The following is a 12,495-nucleotide window of genomic DNA, read 5'->3' on the forward strand; positions in this document are numbered from 1 at the left end:
CCGTTGCATTCTGTTCGAGTTTTTGTTCGACACCGACTTCCTTGCACGCGCTCCTGGCCGACTGGCTAGTCCAGGCTATCACACTACTACTGCCGCTGCAAAACCCGCTTGGAACGTTTTCCTCCATTGGTATGGCTTTCCTTCCCTTTGGTGTCACGTCGGAGCCACAGACGAAGCTCAAAATCAAACCTTTCATGTCGGTTAAAGGCCAACCACAGTAGTGGCAGTACTCGTTCATCAACGTTATTCCGTGGTTTCTTAAGGCTTTAATGTGATTGCTACTGTCGCTCTAGTGCGCTCTCCCGCTATTCATACAACTATGCGCAACTTCCTTGCGTTAGCGTTGGGATCTGTTGGAAACAGCTCAATGTTTCTGTTGATTACAAAAAAAAATTGTCAGAAAAAGGATCCTTTGCGTTTTAACCCACATAATGACGAAAAAATAAACAGATTTCTGTACAGAGTATGTACTAGAAAAAAAAAAGGTTCTCTGTTTGTTCGTTGCTTACGTTAAGCGCTAGCTAATTATGGAATGCAGCGATTAAACGCGTCTATATCTGTTTGTTTATCCGTGTTTGTTGCTGTGTTTTGGTTAGATCAACGCTCTCAAGGCACTCTCATGTTTTGCACTGTTCGCATCTGCGAACAGTTCGTCCTACCTAACCGAAACCATCCTTAGAAGTGTGTTTGCGCCTGTTCGAGCTTTTGCACGATCGATTTATAAAATTCAATCTGTGCCCCAATAAAGTTGCGTATCGTATCCTTCAGGTGAGTATCGCGTTCCTCCCGGAAGTGCGACATCTCGGCTAGCAATGCATACGACATCACGTCAACGCGACGGGTCACCTCCTGCATCTGTACATTCTCCATCTTCTGTTCCGCTGTTAAACGCTCGCAATCCTTACGCTTCTGGACAGCGTTCCGGTACTCTCCGAGTGTATCGGGCCACCCAGCTAACAGACCGCGGTAAATGTGTAGCCTATCCGAGAATGGTATAAAGTCATGCTTTGGCTGCTCGCCGAACAGTTGCCCGATGCTAATAAACACACCAGCCGCCTGCCCGACCGAACTCGACATACTGATCTGCGTAGCGGAGCGTCGTTCATCCACCGCGAGCGCTCGGGCAAGCTCGGAAAATCCTTCACCAATGCGCTGGTACTCCTTCTTCCATTGGACCTGAAACTTTTTCGACTGGTCGCCACAGATCGCAAACAGTGTCTTCACAGCCGCATCCATCTGCGGCACAAACTGTCCGGCAGATTCTACCTGTGGTTCGACCAGCGATTGCAATAGCGTCTTTTCCGGCGGAAACACGGACGCACAGAACATCGTTCCGACTAGTGGATCTTTCTCAGCCGTTCGTTTGCCCGTCTTCCATTTTTTCTCATCTGTGCAGGTAAGGAAATGCATCCAGACACCGCACGTCGACAGCACCGGATGTCGACACACCCAGTCGACAAACTCCTGCAGCTGTATCCGGCGATGCTCGACGAATTCCTCATCGTACCGGCCCGATATCTGTTTGTCCGGTAGCGGCGGAATCGGAATGAGACAAAACTTCTCAACCAACCGCTCATGCAGCCAGTCAAAGTGCTTGTAACGGCGTGCAACCGGAATATGGTTAAACGACGGCGTTAGCTGATACGCGATGAAGCTCTTCAGACCGTTGAACTTTTTCTCCTTTTTGGGAGAATCGACCGATACGGTGTACGAGTCGTGCATTGGTTTCCACACGATACCATGATCCATGAGCAGCACGTGCACACGGTCAGCTTCCGATACATCCGGTACCGGCATTCCGATCAAATAGTTGTCGCCGGATTTGGAGAAAATTTTGCCCGTACCGGTTGCGCGAGTCCGGCCACCACCAACCGTGGTCGCTACTGATGCAAGTGACAAAGTGTCACCGTCGGATGCCGGTGGTGCAGGCAAATTAGCGTTTGCATAGTAGCTGGAAGTTGCACTCGGCTGCTGCTGGTGATAGGTTTGGTTCTGGCCGTTGGATCGGGCGGCTGCATTAGAACCGGGTCCGATTTCCGAATACGTTTCATTATCGTCATCCCAATCGTCGTCCCAATCGTCCTGCTGCTCACCCCAATCGTCCGCCGTCTGATCGTACCGATTGCCGCCACCTAGTGCTTGCTGCGAGCCGGATTTGGATACACCCGTCGACTGTGCCGTCATAACGGCTGGTGGTGGTGGCATTTTCGGCGGTCCGGGTGGTAACGATGGTGCCTCTGGTATTGTTTCCACGTACGCTGCAGGAAAAAGGCCGCGCTGGCCGCGAGAATTCATACCCTCCCACCATCCTTCACCAACGTCCGTGTTTGTGACGGTTAGCACTTCGTCCACCGTGATGGAGATCTCCGATGAGTTCGGTTCGCCGCTGAAATCGTACAGGACCTTAACGCGTGTCATCGTGACTACTAAAAAAGAGAACAGAAGAATGAGAGAGAAGTTGAACATTAATATTGTCTAAACTTAGTTTTGTACTGTATACGTTTTGTTGAAAGATGTGGTCCGGTGGTGTATTGGTAGTGGCGCTGTTATTCACACGACAGGACAGAGGAAAAAATCCATCCTGCCCAAACCCCATAGCCAGGACTTAACTATCCGGCTACGTGGTAAAATTAAGTCTAGTAAGCCAGACATGACTCTGCCAACATGACAAAATACGACATGATGCAATAATAAAAACAGAGGTATTGTTATCAGAAGTAAATTAAATTTGTTTGAACCCTCCTCCTCCCTCCTACATTCACCTATAAATCTATCGTTATGAGTTTTACTAATACGTTTAACAAATAGCGGGGTGCAATAAAACACTCATTTGTGTTTACAAGAATATAATTATAAGTCCAACATAAAAAATTGAGTGAATTGTTTAAGAGATTTCATATCTTTTGTTAACCTGTACCATGGTACGGTAAGCATTGATTGCGGTTTATTATTTACTATATCAAGTAACGTAAACCAAAAAAGACAAACCTCCATACTCTAGCATCATCTAGCTTAAGATAAAGATAAGCTCTCCATGTAACACTGAAGCATACTGCCCCATAACAACTCATCCAAGTAGGCTAGTGGAAAGGGCATAAAAAAGCATAAAGCAAACACACACCCGCAGCAAGGCATGCAACACTATGAACCGTAGGTGTCGATAGAGTTGCTGCTTGCTTCGATGATTCATCACACCGTTTCGTCCGCAATCACAGCGTGTTTCCAAAGAAAACAAAATAACGTCTTCTTCGGGGCCTCCTGTGTACACCAACTTACCGCATAGTCGAAAAATCGAAAACTAGTGCCCTGACCAGGAATATTATTTAAGGTTGAAAGCAACCCGAGCATCGAAAAGTGTTACGCAGCGGAAACATCACTTCCGGTTGATAATATATGCATGAGAAACAAATACGCACACGGCACATAAAATACTGCGGAGAGAAAATATAATCAAAACCTTATTTTGTCTGGATATTGATAAGATTCGTACTGATTTTCATGCGAATAGGTATAGAAAATAAAAATGATACACAGTCGGACAAGAAGATATGAAATTGCCCTTACCCTTACCACGTACCAGTAAAATAATAATGCGCACCAATTTGGCAGAATACCATTTTGCCAAGCCAATAAACCCGTGATTAATAAAGATTTGTATTTCATTTCGAAAACACTCAGATGTCAATGTCAGAGATCTGATCATCAGATCGTTGATGTTACGTCGTTACATCTGGAAGTTACAGACTCCAGCGAGGAACCGTGAATTATTCTTTCGCTGGGAAATCTCTTTCACTGCACAGGAGAGCATCGTGCAGTAGGCATTACATTTTCCCTTAAATTATCTCTCAACCATAAAAGACACTCCACACCCCATAGAACAAAGCACATTAATGTATGTGTGGCTGGTTGATCTGTCGCAATCATTAAACAAACGGTCGACCTCGCTGATGGGACGGAAACCGTAGCAACGATACGAATGGATCCCCCATTATCACGGGATCGTGCATATGCACCGGTGGTACTGTACAACGACTCGCATTGTTTTGTCGCGGCAAGCATTACGATCCACATCCACATAACATGGATAGCACACTACGCTGTTGCCACTAGTGAAAAGTTTGATTCAATTAACGAAGGATTCACATACCGCGAGACCATCAATCATCTAACACTATAAAAAGCAGGGGTAACAGAATTGCATTTCGCTTAGTCTGGATCCTTACATTCGATCGGAACCGGAAAACCCAACCGTGTCGAACGTGTTGTTTCCGTCGCACAAGAAAGGCGTATCCCTTTTATGCCGTATCTTTGTTTCGTTGGATGTGGATGAAATATCTATTCTTCTGACCTTGTCACAGTCACGGCACGGCTAGGAGACCATGTAATATCACGACAATGGGGATGGGCTGTAGGAAATGATTTTATCACTCACGCTAATAAGAATGCGGCGAATTAAAACCAGTTTGCAAACATCCAGCGGGCTGTATATAATGACGTCAACTTAATTAGCAGTGCGAGGCTGCTGATCGAATCATCCAAATTGGTCTGCTGTGGGAAGGGTTTTCACTGCTTTGCTGTTTCTTTCAGGACTTCACTGCGGCGGCAAAAGACTGCTCCAGCACTGATAAACCGTGTGAATGAAGGTTATCCTAACGAGAAACTGCTGGAAAATATCAAAATACACAACTTTTTCTCGAAAACGCAATTAAATTCAACTTTTGCACTATGCGCCTATCTGTTTTTGCTTCGTCTTCGAGTGTGTTCTGCCAAAATGCACTTTGACAACATCATTTCCCAAGAGGTTGGCTCATCCGTACTGAACTGACGTTTGGTAGTGAAACAGCCGTAAATTGCACTGATATATGGGAATATACCACCGGAGGCATTTTCTATTTTATGTAAAGAACTTACGAAGTAAAAGCCGTCGAGTACGTCTGGCCTACACCACAAGCACTGCAAACTAAAACATTATTCCTAGTACGAGTTCATGTTTTACGTACTGTACGCAGAACGATGGCATAACGTTATGAACCAGCCTGGTAGTTTTCAATTTGAACCTTGTCAAATGAGGTTTGTTTATTGTTGACACATGTTCTTCAATCATGTGCGAACGGTAGTTTTTGTTCTTTTAGCTAAATGAATCGGAATATTTCTTTTTGTTGTGGAAAGATACTGAAGACGATAAGTAAACAAGCTGTACGATCGCTTCAATCCTACACAATGGCACTGAGCCGCTTCGAGTATGTAAAACAGTTCGAACAGGAGGAAAAGCTGCTACCCAACTGTTGGATTGTAGTGCGGATCGACGGGAAAGGGTTTCATCGGTTCTGCAACGCGCATTCATTCACCAAACCCAACGACCTCGATGCACTGCAGCTGATGAATTTTGCTGGTATGACTGTGATGCGGGAGTTCAACGAAATTGCTATCGGGTACGGCCAAAGCGACGAATACTCGTTCGTGTTTCGCCGCGAGGCCAGTGTGTACCAGCGACGAAGAGACAAACTTGTGAGCTACGTGGCCAGTTTGTTTACCTCGGCGTACATGTTTCACTGGAAGCGTATATTTGAGAGCCGCTCAATAGCAATGCGCTATCCCCCTTCCTTCGATGCCAGAGCCGTCCTCTATCCGACGGACGAGAATCTTCGAGATTATCTAAGCTGGCGCCAGGCGGATGTTCACGTAAATAATCTCTACAACACAACGTTCTGGAATCTCGTCGCTTCAGGGCTAAGTAATACGGACGCGGAAAAACGTCTCCAGGGGACGCTGGCAAGCGATAAAAATGAAATACTATTTTCACAGTTTGGCATTAACTACAACAACGAACCACTCATCTACCGCAAGGGAACGATTCTTTTGCCAAAAAGTGTATACATTGCGGAAAAGAAGCATAGACTTATCGTTCCGGTCTTTGATGATCTTATTAGTGACACATTCTGGGTTGCTCATCCCGAAGTTTTGGATAAGAAAGCCAAAACGGACAAAGCTTCTGAATTGGGAGAAACCCATACCCAACCAATCATTCTTTATCAACTGGAGGTACAGCAACGTCGTAAGGCCGGATTTAACAAAACCGAGTCAACCGGGAGTTTACTTGAAACTGATAACAGCTAAAATTAATGACTTTATTTTCCATACAAACACAATAAAAACCAACAACAAATAAACTCTACATTGATCTAATCGTAAACGTAAGTGACGGTTTCTATCACATATCCTTGCACACTTCGTTCAATTATCAAACAAACATTTTGCATTGCTCACAGCAGGGCAGCTCATGCGATACGCATTGACTGAAATGAATAATGTGATCCGATAAAAAAAAAAACTACCAAAGAAGTGGCAAGTTGCATACTTACAATATGTTCACACAGTTCAGACAAATCTTTTCCGGGCAAAAGTTGCAGTTCACACCACAGTACTCGCACAATTCCAAGTTGCAGTTGATGCAATCCGCGTGCACAATCGCCATACGATCGCACTGGCGACATTTTCGATCAGCTTTCTTTCCCAACCAGGAAGACGTCTGTAACAATAGCAAATGGTCGATGATTATTCATTCATTACATTCTATCACAATAACCTTTCCTACTTACGGCGTTCATATCATAATCTATTTCTCCGCTACCGAGCAAACGAACCGATTTCAGTGACTCCTGCTGATTGGCAACCAAATCTTTGTCGTGATGCTTTGCTCCCTGGAACAGCAAATTGATTGTTTTCGCTTGGGATGTGAATCAAGAGCAAAAGCGATTATAAATCAACTGCTTGCACACGCTTCAACGGCACAAACATTATTACCAAGTATTCGTTTCATTTTGTTTGGGTCCTGTTGGTCCATCATCTGCTGGTTGACGAAGGTTTTCCGCTGCAGAGCAAAGCACCCGTCACTCTCGTTCGAACGCAAACGTTTACGGTTAACACTTGCATTCATTTTTATCAGATAACTAATGTTTTACAAATAATTTTCACACAGCACCATCCAAAGCCTAATAAGCCCGCCAAATGCACTTGATTCTGTGTTGCATAAACAATAATGAAAATACAAGAGTTCACCGGTAGCGCAATTTGACAGTTGTGAGCTTGAAGGCAAATTTTCGGCGCCGACCACTACGCGTCGCCACTGTTGTGGGACTGGCGATTGATTTTGGTCTGCCTCATGCATCTAACCGCTACGCGTCGCTACTGTTACTTGGCGATGCTCGTCATCATCAGGATCGAAGGTAATTAAATTGTGTTTTTGTTACTTTTGTCAAAAGCTTTTGTTCTATATAATAATATTTCGAAAGCCCTTGGTGGAAAAGCGGTTTAGATTCTAATTTCTAAAAGCCTGACCAGGACCAGGAGCAGGTGGAGAGGATGGGGAGTAGTTGCTTGTAGACAACATTTGATATTTTTTAGGGTGTTTGGATTCACCATAATTTCTCAAAATATTGTTTCCAGGAGTCTCGCTTCAGGGCTGCTCTCATCTACCCATGGCTGCACCTAATCTCCGACAGGTTCTGCTTCACTTGCTTCACTCCTCTATGTCTCGTGCCGAACGGATCGCTTACGAGTACCTTCCTGGTAGGGCGTGAGCATACTCATTAGGTGTCCCAGTCTGTTGCGCCTTACGATAGGCAACTCGCGCTACAGTGTCGGAGGAACCGGTACGACACGAGTATTGGTGAACGCGGGTCCAAGAAAGGTGAAAGTGTAGAGGGATAAAAATACCCATGCCCATACCCATACCCATGGAAGCAACCTGTTTTTGGTCGATTTTTTCTTACACTCTTTGTTATAACTCCACTTTTTTTATTAAGGTAACGAGAAAATAACTACTTGGTTACGATTGTTAAACAAGTTTCATTATAATAGCGGGTTGATAATAATAACTACCAACCAATAGTGAACAGTATGAGAACAGCAGTTGCCGAGCTTGATTGTTTCGTAACGTAACGTAATTGTGCAGTAGTGTCATGTACCGTTGGTTCATATGGTGTGAATTTGAAGTTCTATTCCAGTGATGTACCTTCTGGACCGTAATACTAATGTTATTTTCCTTTTAACGAACAGGTGGCTGATAGTTTTGAACAGTGGATGCCGTATCGATGCAATGGGCATCAAGTGCGAGGATGATGGATGTCAAATTACTAAATTTTCGGCAGACGATATTTTCGTGTATCAATACATCCCGGAATACATTCCCGAAATTTTTCTGTCAAACATGTTGATTGAGCACGTTTGTCAATCGGTATTGCGGAATGTGCCGAGTTTTATCATGTGTGTACATATAAAAAACTCCGATGTAGTCAAATCAATCAGTATTCCAATGACTTTGAAGTGCCTTACAGTCGATGTAACCAGCTTGAGAGTGATAGATATCGAGGCCAACAGTGCCTTGAACATGTTGTTAATTTCATACTGTGAGCTAGCAGAAATGCCTCGCTCTTTAAGTCAGGCACTATCACTATATATCTTAAAAATACGATCGTGCCAATTACGAGAGCTAGATTTAGCCAGCGTTTGTGAACATTCCGTATTGTATGATCTCAGTTTAAAAGGAAATAAGATACGGTACATTGTAAATACGTCAACGAAGCGTTGCAGCGTTTACGATTCTCTCAAAACACTAGCATTGTCCCAGAATCGATTAATCATGGTGAATTTAGAGCTGTTCACTAGGTTTGTCAAATTGGAGTTTCTTCTACTTGCCGATAATAAGATTAATTCGGGTTTCGACCGATTTGTGCACAAGACGCTGCACAGACTTGATTTAAACAACAACAAGCTGACGTATATGGATTATTGTCGCTGGCATGTGCCAGCTTTGTCAGAACTTAGAATTGAAAAAAACCATCTAAAACTGTTCCCGGAATGTGTGTATAACTTACCTAATGTATCTATGTTTTCCCTGGCATGCAATCGTCTTTCCAGCTTTACAATCGAAAGGATAGCAAGAATGGATAATTTAGTTATGCTCTCTCTATCAATGAATAAGCTAGCCTCAATAGTGCTGAACACAGAATATGTTCCTGCAAGCCTAAAATTTATTGAAATTGACAAAAACCAATTAAAAACGATCGACTTGACGTTCATACCGGTACAGTCGCTAGGGATAAATGTTGCATATAATCAAATTTCAAGCTTCGATGTGAACAGTACGTCACCTAATGTTACGTCTTTGAATATGTTTGGAAATGAGATCAATTGTTCATGGAAAACACTGGCAGAACGTGAACATGTCCAATGTCATCAGAATGTATGAAATATAGCTTATTCGTACCCTCTGTGTGTCGTTTATGCTGTATTGGTAATGAGATGTTTAGATAGTTAACCGTTTTCTAGGATGCTGGATCCGTAGTTCCAATACTTTATCTGCAGCTGCATCCGATTCGCGATCAAAAATATTCGTGTTTACAACAACACATTCGCCGTTCTGCATGAATTAAAAAAATGAGTTTTACAATATTTTCTTTATTATCGGTACAACATCCTCAAAAGGTCTAAGCCGGCCATTCTTGGCTTTCTTTGATTTTATCTGCCCGTAACTGGATAGTCAGGGACAGGAGATTGGTCCGGATGAGATTTTGGAACGGTCCTGTCGTATAAAGAACGGCGCCACTCCGGCCTTACAACATAATAAGAGCTTATTAATGTACTTGCACATTAAGCTATTAGATTACAACAAGGATCTGACAAAGTACGTGTTGAGGTCAAAGTAACTTTTCCATCAGTTTGGTATCAATTAATATTGTGCTGTTCAATATTCGATTGCCAAATACATTATTGTTATGTTAGCTAAATACTTGAACTGTGCCACAGATGTACAATATCTGTCATTCAAATTCCATGCATTTCCAGAAAATTGTTTTTTTGGGTGTTTAAAGTACAGCTTTATAACGCACTTGTACAGTTTATCGCATATTAACAGTTTAATAACGCCAAAACTGGGACTGGGACTGGGAATGAAATGAAATGAAACTGGGATGAAATTCGATAATATTTCCGAGATTTATAAAAAAAAACAGCAAAATCAACTTCTATTTCGACACATTTTATGCCACTTTCTATATTTGATGTCAATTCTTACTGACACGTAGATTTGTCGTGGGGATTTTCTATTTTTTCTCCACATGGATACTCTCCAACCAACACAGAACGTCCGTCCAATAAAACGCTATACCGAATTGTTTAAAATCAGTGTGCTGTATCTTTATTGTTAAAAGAGTTATTATTTTATACACGATATCGTAACCCTCTGCGGCTGCTTAGTCGTCTTACTGTTAAATCTACCACTGGTGATATACCCTAGTGTATGAGTACAGAAATTATACAATTTGATAGTCTACTGTTACGGTCACTAGAAAGATGGTGTACGTTTTTGCTTCAACATTGATAAGAATAGATTGGAATTACGGAGTAAGCCAAATCTCGGTGCAATATAGTTTTTGTTTGAAAGCTACAAAGTAGACTTCCTGCTTTGCTTTTCTAGTAAAATATTCATCAGTTTAAGCGATTTTTCAAAAGAAAGCTTTGGAAAACCCTAAAAAATAGCTATCAAAAAATATAAAAAAATATACGCGTATTACAGGTACCTTGTGTATCGGGGATCACCTGTACTATCTTCTTTGTAGGAACGGCCGTATAGACTTATTTTCACAACATAGCTCGATAGTCAATCATTGCTACGAAAAAGCTCTCATTCTATAGTAAATAAATAGCTCTTTATATCAGATTTTGACTCATCCTCTTGGGCCGTTCCCAGCTAGATATCTTCTCTTGTTAGTTGTACTGTAGGTAAATTTATATTCCATTACCGTGGATCTCAATATCTCTCATTATAGAGTTCCACAATTGCTCTACAATTAATACTTATATCTTTTTGCAGTTTATTGTGCACACTATCTTCTGTAGACGACCATCGTTCTCGAATTACGGCGTTTGAAAGTATGAGCAACGCAATTGTATCTATAAATTGGTTGTAAGATCATTTGACATATGATTTAAATATTTAGATTATTATTGTTTTATGCCAGGAAATTTCCAGCAGTGACTATTTAAGTCAACAAGATCACGTTTATTGGAATTTAGTGGCAGATGGCCAATCGATGTTGCTGATATCGATCATTGCCAGGTGGCAGTGGCGTCTTTTATTGGTAAGCACTGTGAACCTGTCCGAAAAACAAATGACAGCTCACAAAATGTTTATCGATGCTGCTGGCTTATTTTCCGTGTTGCTCCAAAGTGATCGGACGCGTTTTGCCGGAAGGCTCTGGTTTATTTATTGTACTTGCACTTAGTTCGACGAAGAAGTTGCAAAGTTGTCGCAGCATTCAACCATACCGTGCAGCAGAACGATAAATACAAGAAAGTTATAGCTTTGCCGAAAACTTCGAAGTGACGTGTGAAACAAGTGAAAATTTAAAGGCTTCTAAGGTCACCTTCATCACAACGTTGTAACGTGTGGGGGTTGAGGCCCATTAATGTTTGTTTTGAAAACTGGTTGTGTTGGTTTATTGCAGAGCATGACGTCGAAGTGTTAAAGTTTTGGTATTCTGTGTTAAGTTCTACCTCCTTTTCAAGTGTGACCTCGAATGTCGAAGTTATGCTAAGTGGTTAATCGGATGTGTATGTTCTGGCTTGCGCTTTGGTATGCCCTGGTATTGGTGGATGGCAGTAACGGTAGAGATTAACGTTAATGATAAGGTTTGGTGTGAGACGAGTCAATTGGACTGGTATTCAATCGGGATTGTAGACCCGAATAATACGTTGATCGCGATCCAATAGAGCTATTGAAGTAATTCCCCTTGTTCCAGATGCAAACTTAATTAATAACTATCGATGTAAACGTTGGTGACTTTGGGTTAAGTGCTGCAAGTGATAAAAAGCAAAAAAATATTTGAAAACATCAATACCGTTTGAAACGAATCAGAGACAGATCTATATAGTTTGTTGCTCATCACAGATCTATATAGTTTGTTGCTCAAAGCTCTCTCAAAACAAATTTTGAAAGATTTTGAATGTTTTGTTGTCAATTAAGTTTTTGTTGCTCTGTGGTGTGTATCCACCGGTAAACAATCGGGGATTTCGGTAAACCTGTTTTACGTGAGCTTGATCGTGAGCGGACCTTGAGGGGTAAACATCCCACCTGGCAAAAGCAACTCAAATTCTCACTAAACAATCTAGGTCTTTGTTTAGGATTTCTTTCATCGTTTCTTTCGATCTTATTCTACAGTGACGTACACTCAATTCGTAACGCAAAATCATATTTTTTTATTTCATCCTTGTTTTACACATTTTTTGCCACTTCTTACATGTTTTTTCGTACAAATATTCACTAAAAATAACACTTTTTTCATAAACGATCGATAAACACACTTATATTACCTTTATCATAACTGTACGCCACTGTCCGTGCCGCACTGTTCCATGCCGCTGATGACGCCATTGTAATCCTGTCACAGCCCGTGTGATTCTTTAATCTTCATCTGAAACACATGAAACCGAAAC

At 42.0% G+C, this 12,495-nt stretch overlaps 3 protein-coding genes across 3 annotated transcripts; 1 reads left to right on the forward strand and 2 right to left on the reverse strand.

Moving 5' to 3' along the window:
• Positions 1-675: 675 nt before the first annotated feature.
• Positions 676-2,418, reverse strand: LOC128708243 (sorting nexin lst-4). The gene has a single exon (XM_053803203.1). It carries the CDS (start codon positions 2,416-2,418, stop codon positions 676-678), a length of 1,743 nt encoding a protein of 580 aa, XP_053659178.1.
• Positions 2,419-5,172: 2,754 nt separating this feature from the next.
• On the forward strand, positions 5,173-6,117 carry LOC128706997 (probable tRNA(His) guanylyltransferase). Its single transcript, XM_053801942.1, has one exon. The coding sequence runs from the start codon at positions 5,221-5,223 to the stop codon at positions 6,115-6,117; it is 897 nt and encodes a 298-aa protein (XP_053657917.1). The 5' UTR covers positions 5,173-5,220.
• Positions 6,118-6,241: 124 nt separating this feature from the next.
• Positions 6,242-6,937, reverse strand: LOC128707690 (uncharacterized). Its single transcript, XM_053802648.1, has 4 exons — positions 6,805-6,937; positions 6,600-6,727; positions 6,363-6,529; positions 6,242-6,296 (listed from the first exon to the last, which is right to left on the reverse strand). Exons 1-4 carry the CDS (start codon positions 6,935-6,937, stop codon positions 6,242-6,244), a joined length of 483 nt encoding a protein of 160 aa, XP_053658623.1.
• Positions 6,938-12,495: the final 5,558 nt, after the last annotated feature.

The sequence above is a fragment of the Anopheles marshallii genome, chromosome 2 (assembly GCF_943734725.1).
Source record: "Anopheles marshallii chromosome 2, idAnoMarsDA_429_01, whole genome shotgun sequence".
In the NCBI taxonomy this organism is placed as follows: domain Eukaryota; kingdom Metazoa; phylum Arthropoda; class Insecta; order Diptera; family Culicidae; genus Anopheles; species Anopheles marshallii.

Coding starts and splice junctions, on each gene's coding strand:
- LOC128708243 (XM_053803203.1), bottom strand. CDS start 2,418: ATGACACGCGTTAAGGTCCTGTACGATTTCAGCGGCGAACCGAACTCA.
- LOC128707690 (XM_053802648.1), bottom strand. CDS start 6,937: ATGAATGCAAGTGTTAACCGTAAACGTTTGCGTTCGAACGAGAGTGAC. Junction 6,530..6,599: donor TAGATTATGATATGAACGCC/GTAAGTAGGAAA, acceptor CTATTGTTACAG/ACGTCTTCCTGGTTGGGAAA. Junction 6,297..6,362: donor CTGAACTGTGTGAACATATT/GTAAGTATGCAA, acceptor TATTCATTTCAG/TCAATGCGTATCGCATGAGC.
- LOC128706997 (XM_053801942.1), top strand. CDS start 5,221: ATGGCACTGAGCCGCTTCGAGTATGTAAAACAGTTCGAACAGGAGGAA.